This window comes from Phalacrocorax aristotelis, chromosome 3 (assembly GCF_949628215.1).
Source record: "Phalacrocorax aristotelis chromosome 3, bGulAri2.1, whole genome shotgun sequence".
NCBI lineage: Eukaryota > Metazoa > Chordata > Aves > Suliformes > Phalacrocoracidae > Phalacrocorax > Phalacrocorax aristotelis.
The window spans coordinates 114,008,334-114,023,610 of NC_134278.1; the positions used below are offsets into that span (position 1 = coordinate 114,008,334).

At 38.6% G+C, this 15,277-nt stretch overlaps 1 protein-coding gene across 1 annotated transcript in view; it reads left to right on the plus strand.

Moving 5' to 3' along the window:
- Positions 1–15,277, plus strand: part of KIF6 (kinesin family member 6) — a 178,916-nt gene that overhangs the window by 133,661 nt on the left and 29,978 nt on the right. Inside the window, exon 16 of the mRNA XM_075089133.1 lies at positions 8,753–8,803. Coding sequence (XP_074945234.1) covers positions 8,753–8,803 — 51 coding nt within the window. The remainder of the gene's footprint in view (positions 1–8,752; positions 8,804–15,277) is intronic.

Genomic DNA, 15,277 nt, shown 5'->3' on the forward strand with positions numbered 1-15,277 from the left:
TGTGTCTTTACAGGAAGCTATTTCACATTTTACTGGGTTGCTAATATGTGTCTAACACTCAAAAAGCCATTTCTCAAAGTCTTGGTATATATAAGTAAATGAGCATTAAAAGGATGCCAATCTCACTCTGACCTTGTTTCCATCACCCTCAAACCTTGACATGCCCTCAAAACATGGTAGTATATCTAAACAGCTCCAGCAGCATAATTTTTTTATTTATTTATTTGATTTTTAATTTTGTGTCGTATCTGTTAGGCTCCTAACATCAGTCTAAGTATGTCTTATCTGACCAGAAGTCACAGAGCAATACGAGCCCAATTCCAGGGCAATTTCTTGGGTAAGATGGCAAAATTTTAAAAGATTGTGAAACTGAAGTATACAGTGAAGCCTGGAACTCTATACTTAATTTTTTGTTGGGCAGCCCTGACCAGAAAAAATACCACAAAATGAAACTAGACATTGAATTGTTGCATAGAAATTACAAAGCCATGAAGGCAGTATTATAGCAGAAAATAACTGTGTCCATCTTATACTTGGATATGTTCACACTCTGTTCAAAATGCTAACTGAGACCAACGTACTATTACCAGAAAACTTTCTGGAGGTAAAATTCTTTGGTTTTGACTTTGTCTATTTTTGCTTTAACACCCTTTGTTTATTTTTTAAGCTTCTTAAATTTGGACATTAAAAAACAAAGAGAGGAGCTGTATACAAAGCTATTCCTCTGACTTTATTTTCCTTTTTTCCTTATTCTTTCTCTTCACATTAATTTCTCAGAAATAATCAAGAGATAAGCTGCATTTAGTCATATGAGCATCCAGAGTACTAAATTCACGAATTATGATTCCTTATCCATATGGCATTTCTTTTCGGCCATGCTTTTTGGCCCAGCCCCATATTTAATTCATGAACAAATAGATTTGATAAACAACAGAGCAGCAGTTTCCAGATGTGCATCATTTCTGTCTCCTTTCCAGCATATGAAAAGAAGATAGATACACATAATATTTGTTAACTTTGGACAACACATAAAATAACACTCTGGCATCTAAGGTACAGTTTAAATTAAATTTAGGCACCTAAATTCAGGAGAGGTATCTAGGGGGAAACAAAAAACAACCAACTATTCACTTTAATTCCTGAAATACAAAAAACTGCCTTTGCTAGTGCATACAGAAGCACTACTTTATTGACTGAGCTGCCTATCTCCTACCCACTGAGAATCCAGAAATGATGTGTCCTTCTGCTGAAGTCTTTTGGAGTGTGCTTGCTGCTAAACATCCATGCTTGGATGAAACTGCCTGGGCAGCATTGGGTTCAACTTAAAAAAACCCAGCTGGGTAGTGACAGCCAACCTTGGGTCAATAGAATAAAGGTCTGAGCATTTGTTTCTAGATTCAGAAAGCATCCAGGTTCTGAGTTCTAGTTTCAAGATGTTGAACTGCAGTCTAGAGCACTTAGGGCTTTCTGTTGGTTATCCTAGATATTCTAGTATTCTGTATGTGGGCAGTTAGGAATTTATGTGCACTAGCCACTTCCCATACTCTGCTTTCCATGGAAAGGGGTCGCCTTTGGGTGAATGGGAGCTGTGGTACATGCTACCATTTCCCTCATTTAGAAGAATGGGAACAACTCAACTATTAAGGCCTATGCAGCCATTGACGGTCTGTACTTAGAGGAAAAGAGAGGTCCAGAATGCTGTCTTCAGAAAAAAAAATTCCATTTCTGTACAGTTTTGCTGTATAGCTCTATCAAAGCATATTTTTCTGAACCAGCCAGAAGGTATGAAAGGCTATTAGAAAAAAAATGTGGGATAAAGGGTGCTGTGGAAATGCAGGCCAAACAATGAACAATTACAGGAATGTCCATCAATCAGACAACTTTTCTCACCTTGTGAGAAAAAAAAAAGTATGATGTAATCTGGCCAGAACTAACAAGAACATGTAAGAAATGGGGAGGAGACTTAATATGGAGGTTAGAAATAAATGCATAGCTGGGGACAGGGTTTGGAAGACTATAGAGTAACTCAAGGAATAATCAGTGAAGTCAAATACAGCGTCATCCTATAGCAATGACTGGCAGAGAGTGCTGTCTCATAAGCTTTCTGTCTGTAAGTTTGATCATGCTTGAAGATATTAAATGTGTCAATAAAAACTGTGATTGTCTCAGCTGAGTACACCAAGGAAGGGAACATGTCCCAGTCAGATATTTTAAATAGTAATCTCAAAATGTGCAGTATCCTACATCATAGTAAAGTGTATGCATTTGAATCTGTGATATTTAAACTTCAAAGAATGAGATTATGTTGGGAAAAATGTGTATTTCCAAGTGTGTTTGTTCATGTGCTGAGTTTAGGCTTTGGTTTGCAGCTATGGATTTGGTGCGGAAGTCAGGATTGTGCTTCCGATTCTGAACCTGTCATTTTTCCTGGGGTCTCTGACTGATGAGTTCTACTAAATACTATCAGCTACCTTGCTCCCAATTGTTTGACCCATCTCTTTGCTGGCAGTTACCGTTTCCAGTCCTTTCTTCCCAGCACAGCTGGCAAAAAATGTTTACTTGTGTTTCAGAAATTCCAGTTGACTTGATGATAGTGTCACAAATTGCCAGTATGCTTGTGCTGAGAGGCCACACTGTGCTGGAGTAGCCAGAATGCTGGCAGACATTTGCTTCTGCCTGCTCTGCTGCGGGGGCAGTAACCTCTGACAGCAAACCTTGGGAAGGAGGGAAGGGAGAAGGAAAAGGAGAAAGGAGAGCCTGTAAAATCTTAAACTGCTGCAGATGTTTCTTCAGTGAACAAAAGGCAGAAATCTGCTGCAGCAGGTTGTACTTCACAGTATGTTGCCTCACATATTGTCATTAATATATTTTTAATGCTGATGAGGTCTGTGTCTCATACCTTGAAGAATGTGTAGGCTGTAGTCAGGAGGCTCTGAGTGCTGCAGTAGTAGTTTCTCTTTCCTTATGCCTCCGAGGGCTTTCTGAAAGCTAGGACTTGTCAGATTACATGGGGATTTGGCCAACCATGTATCCCAAAATAGCGTATTTGCATCAGAAGTAGTGTTGAGCCAGGTTACTAGCGCAGACTGCTTTGCCCCTACATATTGTCCTAATACAGCCAATTGACAAGTTTTTGCCATCCAAGAGGGACAAAGGTTGCAAAGAGTCAGAATTTGCCCCCAATATTTTTCTGGGTCAGAGAAAGGCTGAACAGTTTGTTTGCTCTTAGTGCTGTAAGGTTTTGAGTTAGAACAGAATCTTTTTTTTCACTACATGACTTTTCTTGTGAGATACTTTTTATCATATGTTGTGTTCTCATACAATTTCAATTTCAGTACCAGATTTTCAAAGGTATCTAACACATTTGGTAAGATTTCCAGTGACTATATTCTCCATTTGAGAAATTACTCCATTCAAATATCTCCATTTGGATTCAGTGTCTCCTAGTTTCAGAAATCCTTTGTAAACTGTTGGAACTCTGACCTCAAGCTCAGTTGAAAATATATCTCTACAAGGTTCATGGAAGTTATGTGATTACCCTCCTCTCTGTCTCTAAAAGCCTACCTCAGTGTTTAATGGCTGAGTATACAGCTTTAATTTGTGCTTATTCAGCAGGACTCCTTATCTGACTCAAGTGGATACATGCAACTTTATGAATCAAATTTAACAGATCCAGGGTCTTGAGTAGGTCTTCATGGTTGGATGATAGCTGGGTCCAACAGCATATGTAGGGGCACTGCATTACAGACAACAACCTGCATATTTCCTGTTGTGGTTTAACCCTGGCTGGCAACTAAGCACCACCCAGCTGCTCACTCACTCCCGCAGTGGGATGGGGGAGAGAATCGGAAGGGTAATAGTGAGAAAACTCGTGGGTTGGGATAAAGACAGTTTAACAGGGAAAGCAAAAGCCACACAGAAGCAAAGCAAAACAAGGCATTCATTCACTCCTTCCCCTCAGTAGGCAGGTGTTCAGCCATCCCCAGGAAAGCAGGGCTCTATCACACATAATGGATACTTGGCAAGACAAACACCATCACTTTGGATGTCCCCCCCTTCTTTCTTCTTCCCCCACCTTTATATGCTGTGCATGATGTCATATGGTGTGGAATATACCGTTGGTCAGTCAGGGTCAGGTGTCCCAGATGTGCCCCCTCCCAACTTCTTGTGCACCCCCAGCCTGCTCACTGGTGAGGCGGTGTGAGAAGCCCACAAAAAAAGAAAAAATAAGATCTAACGCTTAGACTGTACAGCATTATTAGGGACCCAAAATGCCCTGGAGGCTGAGTTCCAGGAATTGGAGGTTCCCTGCATGTATAAGAGGATGTTCTGCTAGATATTTTATGTAACACCTAAAATTATTTAAAGATGGAGAAAGAAAGAGATACAGCATCCTAGTTGAGGTGTGAAGGTTTCATGATCTCCTGGATGGAATCCATTCTTAAGCTAAACACAGGCTTGGAAAATGTGAAATAATAGCAAAGTATTAAAAAATAACAAGAGACGAGAGGTTATTGATTAAGGCTCCAGCCTGTCAAATATTAAGTCAGAAGAGACCCTGCATCAAGTTAAAGGTCTATCCAGGTCGGTAAGAAACAAATATTCTCAGAGGGAGGGCGTTAAGGTTGTATGTGTACTCTTAGCTTGTCCAGTACTTTTATCTTTTAAGTTAACAGTCTTTGAAACCTTATAATAGTATAATATGGAAGGTCTGATAAAACATAAGGGAAGCTTTAAAACCCATAATGTGTACTCAAACAAAACCAAAACACTCTACTTTCATCAATCAAATTTTTTTAATTGTAGCATACTCATTTTTGTATTGCCCTGAAGCATATACAGTATTGTCAAAGCATTCATTGTCTGTTATAAATTGGAAAAGAATTTCTGCTTCATAAAACAGTCTGGAAGAACACAAAGACAAGAAGTTAAAGGACAGCCATGTTATTCAAGTTATTAATTCTGTCCTATTTAGTCAGCATATAGGACACTGCCCTCTGCTTTACATCAGTCTTAATTAGACTTCTCCATTCCATTTTGTCTTATCCATTTCCCTCCTTGCTTTTGTCTTCTGACAAAAAGCTGAAGTTCTGTGTTACCGGTTCATCTCTGTTCCATACCTCAGGATGGTACATGTGTCCAGAAACACAGGCCAAAACCAACAGATTTATCACAGCCTTAATGACAGCTGGCTGCATGCTGAGTGAATTCTTAAATTCCCCAAAACTACTTTTTTGCCAAAACATGTGGAGTTGCAGCATTCAACATTTTATTGGGACTGTTATCTCCAAATGAAGAATGACTCCACTGGAAAAAATTATTTGGTATCTGCTGCAGACCTATTTTTAGCTTCTTGTTTGGTGAAACTTCAGAAAACATAATTAGCCATGTGTTGAAATATGTTTGCCAGGTCTTAAATTCAATTTTTGCAAACCACATTCAAGCACTACCTTGTCTACAATTTTACACTGTTGGAATCAGAAGACATGGGGTTTTTTTAATGAGAATGTGATTCTTCATATTTCTTTGAGTAAATATTTGTGTTTACGAAGACTGTAGAACTGGCAGTACTAAAGACTAAAATCTTCCATTTGTTGATATGGGAAGGTCTGTGCAGGCAACAGCACTGGAATCATCCCCTACTTCTGTCATTTATGAACTTCAAGCCTTGCATTGGGATGATGCTGTTCTCAGAGGCAGAAAAGTAAAGCAGGTCAGAAACATTCATTTTCCCCCACAAGTATTTGTAGTGAAAACAGAAGATTACTTTAATCAAAAACATGTACAGAAAATGTTAAGGCTTTGTCAAAAATAAGAGTTTCTACATGAAAACCAGTTTTCTTCCAAAGGAAATCTAAATAAACTGTCAAATTTCAAATTGGATTAAAACAAATTGAAAGATTAAATCATATCTGGCTAAGTCCTGGTATGGAATTATAGTCAGGTGCCTCAAGATACCGTCATGTCCTCTGAACAAAAATTCCTGTTTGGGCTACTTTTCCCATAATACAATTACAATTTCTCCTCAGGAAGTTTTCTGCGAAATGAAGTTCAGTTTTTGCTGCCCTAAAAGGGAAGTTTGGACTATGTGAATTGGATAAATGTCACCTTTCTATTTCTAATCATAGAAGAAAAAGAAAAGTCTTTTGCTAGAAGAATGGTAAGACAGGATTTTTATTTTTCTAGCAGAAGGAGAAGTTTCCTTTGGTTCCCCTCTGATTACAGGTGGTCTGGTTCCAACTTCTCATTCTTTCATGAAGCTGCCAAGTAGAAGAAGGACAAGATTTCTTGCAACATCATGGTCCATGTCATGGATGGAGCAGAAGTGTACAAAGGCTAGAATGAAGGGAGGGAGGAGCATTTGGGACAGTTCCATGCTGACGGCTGGCCTAACAAAGTTTGCAATAAAAGTAGGGTTTCTGCAGCCTCTATGCTCTCTGTACCAGCTGTATTGAGAGTAAATTCTAGGTTACTGGAAGTCAAGCCTCTCGGCTATAATAATTTAAAACCAGGCCCCATATTCTTCCGTTTCCACATATTTGTATTGACTGCAAGCTGTTATCTATCTGTTCGATCTTACTTTCATTGACTTGTTTGGCTTGCTGTTTTTCTGTTGACCTCATTGCCACTTGATAGAAATTTATGCAAAACATTTTTGATTGCTGCTGACCTGTTTCTAGCAAGGTTAAAGAAAGCTAAATAATACTACGAAGACCAGGTATTGACAGGGTAGAGAACTCATATGTCACCTTTATCTTCAGTTGATTCTTGATGAACAGCATATTCTCATTACTAGAACCATTTTTTCAAAATACAGTGGCATTGCCTTTTGCAGTTCACAGTGCTAAAGAAAGGGTGTTTCTGAGCCCTTGTGTGAAGCTACATGTATTGATGGCTTTCTGAGACACCAAAGTTAATGGTAATCCATTGAGATGAATCTCAAGGTTACTACAGATTGTTTCATAACAGTCTCATGACTCAATATTGAGTGAATAACACCACCCTGTGCAATACAGTGCAATAGAACACAAGGATATGAATATCCAGAATAGCAAAAAGCAATCTGTGGATAGAATTAGTACTGTTAATCACATTTTACTGAGTATTGACATCAACTGGGTTGCTGTATAAAGCTTTTAAAGCACAAATAGCATGAGTGTTGATCATTTAACTGGACTTTTATTGGGAAAAATTATTAATGAATGGGGTTTTGTCTATAGTTACAGAAATCAGGAGCTTGCTTAACTGAATGCGTTTTTTGGTTGAGTGTTAGTACAGCTGAAATGGAGGGTTTATTTGGTATAGCCGGGGTAGGTGAGATTAGTTCTTTCAGTTAAGCTGTTTCTCAGTAGCTGAAGGCTTTTCTTAATTTTACAGATAACTTTAAGTACAGAAGAATTCATTGTTTTGTATAGAAATAATTGAAAAGAATAAAACTTCCAGTGCAGAAAAAAAGGAATCTGCAATATCTGTTTTATGGACAAGGAGTAGGCAGGGGGTTTTTTTGTTTTGTTTTGTTTTCTAAAAACATTCAGAACAATGTAGTTTGGCTGTTATACTACAACGTATTGCATATAATACCTATTCTACAATGTTACTAAATACCTAAGAATTATTCTTCTAATTCTGAAAGAAGTTTACTTTTTCATAATTCTTTGGTGCTCATAGAACAGTCTAATTCTTATGACCTGTGAATTTAAATGGTTTTTCACATTCTTAGTGTGACTTAATTTGCTCTGATTAGCTTACTCTGTAAGTCTTCACTTGTAAGCAAAAGGATATTTTTAATTCAGAATGCATGCTAATATACATAATCACAGGTCTGGGGGGGAAAAGTGAATCCATCATGGAATTTGTTTTCTTTCCCTGGTATCCAGATGTATATCTTAGTAAAGATTATGAGCAGGACTCTGCTTAGAAATTGTTTTAATTTGAAAATTTGAAAGACATAATCCCATCCTCCCTCAGAACACATATATTGCTGAATTGCACATTTAGGGTTATGTTTTTCCTTTATTGGTTCCATTAATATCTATGAATAATGGCTTCCCATGTGGTAATCTAATTATTGTTTGTACTAATTGGTGAACTGGAACAGTGTCATAGATCAAGGAGGAAATTAGTAAAAAAAGGGTAAAGGTGAATAATATGGAGCATGGGAGCCTAACTAGGAATAATGAGATAATGAAATTAAAGAATTTCAATTGAAGAGCAATGACATCTACACAGTGAGTTATGTTGAGCAGTAGAACTTGCAGAAGCTCTAGCACATGGGATATTTAAAACTGAGCTGGATGAACAGGAAGAAATGGACTGTAGGGAACCAATTCTTCACTGGCAAAGAGGTGGACTGGATGACCTAATATCTCATTTCTGCTGCTAGCGCCTATAAGTCTGCTTGAACAAATACTTGGAATTCTGTATGTCTTCTAGCCTCACTTGGACTTCTTTTGTATCTAGCAGCAGGAGATCATTATCCTGTGAAAGTGCTTGACAGTAAATAGCTTCATTTTCAGTCTTTCTTACTGGACAAAGTTAAATCTGAGGATATGTAGAGCCAAATTGTGCCTATTTGTTTACTTGCAGTAGCGAGAAGGAGAGAGCTCAGAAAACTACGTGTCCTGTGATTAACAAAAAATGCCTTTAAGTTGGCCAGCAGCATAGGAGTTTTCAAATGGTGGGAAATAAGCAATTGCTTCATTGATTTTTGACATTTTGAATTCTAACTCTTCTCATTTTGTGTCTTTTACAGACCATCTGAAAGGAGAAATAACCCAGAGGCACATTCAAAGAGCAGCTCTAGGTGAGAGTAAAATATTTCAGATACAATAGGGGCCACAAGATCTCTCCCAGGGCTGGATCTGCTTCTGGGGCAGGTTGTATTTTCTATGACAGTTTTTGCCACAATATTTCTACAGTAGTCCCTACCATAAAGAACACGGACTCTGCACTTTACCAGAGATTTGGCTCAAAAGGCATCTGATTGTATGGGTTGTGAGAAAAATAATGCAAAAGTCTCATAGGTTTGGGGGTTTGGTATTGGCTTGCTTTCTTTTCAGGGTGACCAAAACAAGAACAGAACATCTAAGCTTTCCTCATTTTTAGGGTTTTTGTTTTTTTTTTTCTCTCTTATGACTCTAATTTGAATTCCCACTAACAACAGTGATTTGTCCCAAGACTGAGCTTCTAGCCATGTCGCCACAATCTGTCTAACATCCTTTTTAATTTTCCTTATTCCAAGAGGGACTGAAGGCATATACAGGTCATTTCTTTCGCATCTAGTTATAGAAGTTGAGAAGTTATTTCTTGCAGTTTCTGTTGACACAGCTGTGAAGCTAAAAGTGTCTATGTAAGTTGTTCACGTAAGTGTAAAGTCATCCAAATTTGGTTTAAGATGCTTTAAGCTGACTCTACTGGCTTTGTACTGAAATGGCCTAGGAGTGTTCATATGAGAATTCCACTTTTGGGACAGTAAACTTCAGCTAAAATGTGACAGAAAACTGCTGGGGCAATAACAGTTTAAGCCCCCCTCATGTAGATCCGTAAAAGAGTCCCAAAACGTGCCTTCATGGACTTTCTTCACAAAAATAGATGGAGTTAACTCAGACCAGATTGCAGCTGATGGTTTTATTTCTACGTCTACATAACACAGCAGACAATATTTGTCTCTTAATAAGAAAGAGAAAATTTGGGGGTTTTCTTTTCTCCCAAAAGTCAGGAAAATAAGGTACTGCAGAGTAGCAAAATAGTTTCCCCTTTCTCTTTCTAATTTAGCCGTGCATCTCAAGCTCTGTTGGTGATGTTATTATTTTATGCCTTTATCCTTCTTGATTTTTATCTAAAAATCAGCACTGAAGATTAATGCTGTCCATGTCAATTAGGCCTAGGAGTCAAGCTCAGTTCATTTTGATCAGTACGAGAAGGGGAAGTGAAGGAGGTGCTGATCTTTTTTCCCTGGTATCCAGTGATAGGGCATGGGGAATGGTTCAAAGCTGTATCAAGGAGGTTCAGGCTTGATATTAGGAAAAGTATCTTTACCAAGAAGGCGGTCAAACAGTGGAACAGGCTTCCAAGGGAGGTGGTCAATGCCACTTAAGAAGCATTTGGACAATGCCCTTAATAACATGCTTTAACTTGGTCAACTCTGAAGTGTTCAGGCAGCTGGACTAGACGATCATTGTAGGTCCCATCCAACCATTGTGTTTTATTCTATTCTATTCTATTCTATTCTATTCTATTCTATTCTATTCTATTCTATTCTATTCTATTCTGTTCTGTTCTATATCTGAAGTTCAATCTAAAGGTGATATCTTCAGTGCAACATGGAATTCTTTCTTTAATTCACTCCAGATTTTAATACTATTTACTAATTTTATGCCACTTTAAGAAGTTCAATCAAGATGAATTGTAGCAATGTCTTTTATGAGAATTCTTTACTCAGTGTTTCAAAAAATGAAGTGTATGTCTCAATCTGCATGATAACATCTGGTCTTGTATACTGATTTCTTACTATATAGAAAATTGTGTTGCAAACGCTGTTTTCAATAACTATTTAAGCTGCTTTTCATAAAATAGGTAAGCATGTTTTTTTCATGTCCTTAGGAAATGACATAGTAGTGACTTTACCAGCTATAGATTCACATTGTAAATATTCTGTTAGTATTCCACAATGTAGCAGGCAACCCATGTGTTTTTGGCTTTTGAGCATTGCTATCTGCTTATCATCACTAGGTCTGGACTACACAAAGTATTTTCCGGACTTTTTTCCCCCTTTGTTAATCTTTTAAATACTCTGGATACTTTGACTTAATATTTATTCTATGAGTTGGGGAATATTATTTGCCTGCCTGCCTTTTGGATTAATGTTCTCCAAGGAGTAACAGGTGTCAAGTCTTCCAGGATCTTCTTGATGACCAGAATGTCATCAAGATATTTTTAAATGAATACTGCATGGTAAAAAGTCTAATTAAGAGTCTGATGAAATCCCACATTAAATAAAACACACCATTGTTTCAATTAGAAACCAAGTTAACATCTTCCAGCTGCCTTTTTTTCCTTAACTTAAAGCATTTTATGCTTAAAACTCTTTAAGAAGCTATTCTAGTTGGTTTTTAAACAGTGTTGTGCTGTTTCCCTCATGGCTATGCTTAAGATGTGGCTTTCTCATTGCAGGAAAACTCCACTACTTAGCCCATTGTTCTTATCTGTTTTAAAATACCATATGCTGGGAGTTAACAAGGGCACAAATAGATGGAAGGTTTCATTGGAAGCAAGGGAGTGCTCCACATTTTTCAGAACACAACCAGAAACACCAAATACTTTGCGTAAAATTGCAAGGATTCACTCTCAGTGTAACTTTCACCTTTATTAATTGTAAGAATAACTACTTATGCAAATAACTTCTTTTATTCAGTAAGATCTTTCAGAGTAACATGCTTAACTGCATTTTTAGGCAGTCTTTAAAGTGAAATAATGTACACACTATTGAAATACTGACCAAGCAAAAAGATTGGGTCACCAGTGCTTCTGGGTGGAAAAGGTGGGAGAAAAGAGTGGAAACAAAAGCTTTCCCTGGGATTTGCAATGTTGTAGGAGGAAAATCCATATTTTATATGATCCCAGTGAAGCATTATCTTAAGATGCTTTAAACTAGCATTTCAGTAAAATACAGGACCTGATTCTTCATTATCTTATTCCAGTTTTGCATTGATAGAACATGATTACAAACAGACACTCAGGCTAATGTAGTAATATTCACCAGCACTTGGGGAAGACTGAATCCTAAATTGGACCCGCCTGATGACATAGGAAATCTTATGACATATTTTAATGGGTAGATACTTCCATGGTGATGGAGTCATGCTAGCAAAGGCATATTTTTTACAATAACTTTCCATAACAGAAGCAACTGAACCGAGACTAGCACAGTTTTGCCTATTCAACTACATCTCAAGTAGAGGCCTCTGTTGGGTCAGCTCTGGAAGTTAGGGAGGACCCTCGAGCATACTTCTGGCTAATCTGTCCATATCAGCAGAAATTTTTAGTAAATCTACAAGTCCCCCAGGCTGTTCAGTCAGCTTCAAACAGATCCTGACAAAGCTTCATATACAGAAGGGTCGTTCATTATGTGCAGTATGAAACATGTTTTCTAAATTAATATGAGTGGTACAGTCTATGGCCCGTGATGCAGCATCTTTGGCACAGCATGCCCCTCATTATCGATAACTGCAGTTACTTTATCATTTTGGATGAAATGCAGATTTTCAGCTTTCCATTTCAAATATTTTTTCTTATTCACCTTGTTCTTCATGAGCCTCCCTTCTCTTTTTATGTGAGCTTTGAAATCAGGACTACTAACAACCTTCAGTTCTTTTAGGGTTCTCCTGAAAACATCAAGAGATGGCAAAATCTTTCTGCTTCTGGGGAGGTTTGTTGGGACCAAATTAATCTCTCTCTTTCTGTCCAACTCCATTGTCTCTGCAGAGTTATTTGAAATTAAAAAAAAAATAGGTACAATCTGACATAGGTAAAGGTGGCAAATACACGTCTTTGTAATGAATCTGCATCCTTTTTAAGGATTTCAGCATTAAGGCCCAGTTTTATCAACATTTTATTAAAAAAAACCACACTTGTTTTCCCAGGCTTTGTAACTTGGCTTTTAAAAATAATACTGTATATTTTTGCTGTTATTCAAAGAGCTGTTTCCAAGTTCTCTTCTGAGCAAAATTCCTTTGAAAAAGCCCATTCCTCATGAAAAATAAAATTACTAGGTGAGTCAGAAATAACAGATATATTTGAATCCCTGAAAATGCATACCAGCCTTTGATTTAGACTGGCAAATGCCTGAGAGCAAGGATTTTGGCATCTGTTATTTTTGTATTTGGATTTGTAACACACAGTTGTTTTAAGCAAAAATGGGGAGCGTTCTCCTTATCTTTTTTCATTCTATAGCTTTGCCTACATTATCATTTCCTTTTTAAAGTTACATACATGTTCTAAAGACATTAGTACCAGTTTCTGCCCTGGTATGTGTTTCTTTATAGTGTGCTTCATTCTGCTTCTTCACCTTTCATTAATTAGAACTGAAAGAACAGTGTGATCGGTACCAGAATAAAACAGGGACAGACAGTGTTGCATCGGAGTACTACTGCAGAAATAATTCATCCAGTGGTAGGAAAGAATTTCAAACAAGCTATTCCTCCAAGGTACTAGTTTGTGGTGCTCTAAGAAGCTGCCACTACTGTATATTCTATACTTGATAGTATGCAAATATGTGGTGAAGCGAGCTAAATCCAGTTGGAGGCCGGTCACGAGCGTGGTTCCCCAGGGCTCAGTGTTGGGGCTAGTCCTGTTCAATATCTTCATTGATGATCTGGATGAGGGGATTGAGTGCACCCTCAGTAAGTTTGCAGATGACACCAAGCTGGGTGGAAGTGTTGATCTTCTGGAGGGTAGGAAGGCCCTACAGAGGGACCTGGACAGGCTGGATGGATGGGCCGGAGCCAACAGGATGAGATTCAACAAGGCCAAGTGCCGGGTCCTGCACTTGGGTCACAACAACCCCATGCAATGCTACAGCCTTGGGGAGGAGTGGCTGGAAAGCTGTGCAGTGAAGAAGGACCTGGGGGTGCTGGTTGACAGCTGCCTGAACATGGGCCAGCAGTGTGCTCAGGTGGCCAAGGCGGCCAACGGCATCCTGGCTTGTATCAGGAATAGTGTGGCCAGCAGGAGCAGGGAGGTGATCGTGCCCCTGTGCTCGGCACTGGTGAGGCTGCACCTCAAGTACTGTGTGCAGTTTTGGGCCCCTCACTACAAGAAGGACATTGAGGTGCTGGAGTGTGTCCAGAGAAGGGCAACGAAGCTGATGAAGGGTCGAGAGAACAAGTCTTATGAAGAGTGGCTGAGAGACTTGGGTTTGTTTAGCCTGGAGAAAGAGGAGGCTGAGGGGAGACCTTATCGCTCTCTACAACTACCTGAAAGGAGGTTGTAGCGAGGCGGGGGTCAGACTCTTCTCCCTAGTAACAAGTGATAGGACGAGAGGAAATGGCCTCAAGCTGCACCAGGGGAAGTTTAGGTTGCATATTAGGAAAAACTTCTTCACCGAAAGGGTTGTCAGGCATTGGAACAGGCTGCCCAGGGAGGTGGTGGAGTCTCCACCGCTGGTGGTATTTAAAAGAATGGTAGACGTGGCACTTTGGCACATGGTTTAGGAGACATGGTTGGTCTTTTCCAACCTTAATGATTCTATGATTCTATGTTGTTTGACACATTTCTGCATATCTGGAGAGGTAGAATTGGGAACTGCTGCTCCCACTTGTCCAGAGTTAGATATCATAGAATCACAGAATGGTGTGTGTGGAAAGGGACCTTTAAATATCATTTAGCCCAATACCCCTGCCATTGGCAGGGACACTTTTCACTAGATCAGGTTTCTGAAAGCCCCATCCAACCTGACCTTGAATGCTTCCAATGTAGACCATGCCACTAGAAATGCTGGGCCACCATGTTTTTTATCTGGTGAGGATATAAGATTTGTTTAGGAAGTGTGTGGTAGTTCTCTCTGCAACCATAGCAGCATCCTACAGACATATATAACATTAATTAGGCTAATAATTAATAACTGTCTTGAACTCCTCTGCTGTGATCTGTGTGAATGGAAAGCACATAGCACTTCCAAACTGCTGGTTTGCATCAGAGTTAATCTTCTATTTAAATAAATCCATATTTTAATAACATGAGCTCAGTTTCTTTCACTGCTTTACATCTTGTAACTGAGATGCCTTTTAACTTTGTTCATATGAAGCAGGAGAGTCTTGATCTGTACTAATGCCATGAAATGAAGAGACACAAGTGTTTTCAATCACAAAATGACAGAAGCTGAGGAAAGTGGCAGTCTGTACTTTCCCACACAAATCCAACACAGTCTATGGAGAATAATAGATAGCCTGTTTTAAGAACATCATTCCTGGTGCTGAAAAATGATATCTTATGTATGGGCTAAATAAAGCATTTCAGAGAAATAATCTGAGTCCAGAATTTTAAGATTTTTTTTTTACAAGAGATTAAACAACATGTCCCCAGTGCTGCTAGGTATCCAAAGATGCTTCCTTTAAAACTGTTCATGTATTTCCAGTCTGTAAAATATGCTACTTTGGGGAGGGAAGCAATGTAGTCAGTTTGCATTGGCCTCAGAATAAAGGAAAGGTTTCTCTTAGAAATCCACAATTTTGATATGGACAATGTTTCTGTGTGTTATGTTCTTCTATATAGTTCTGCT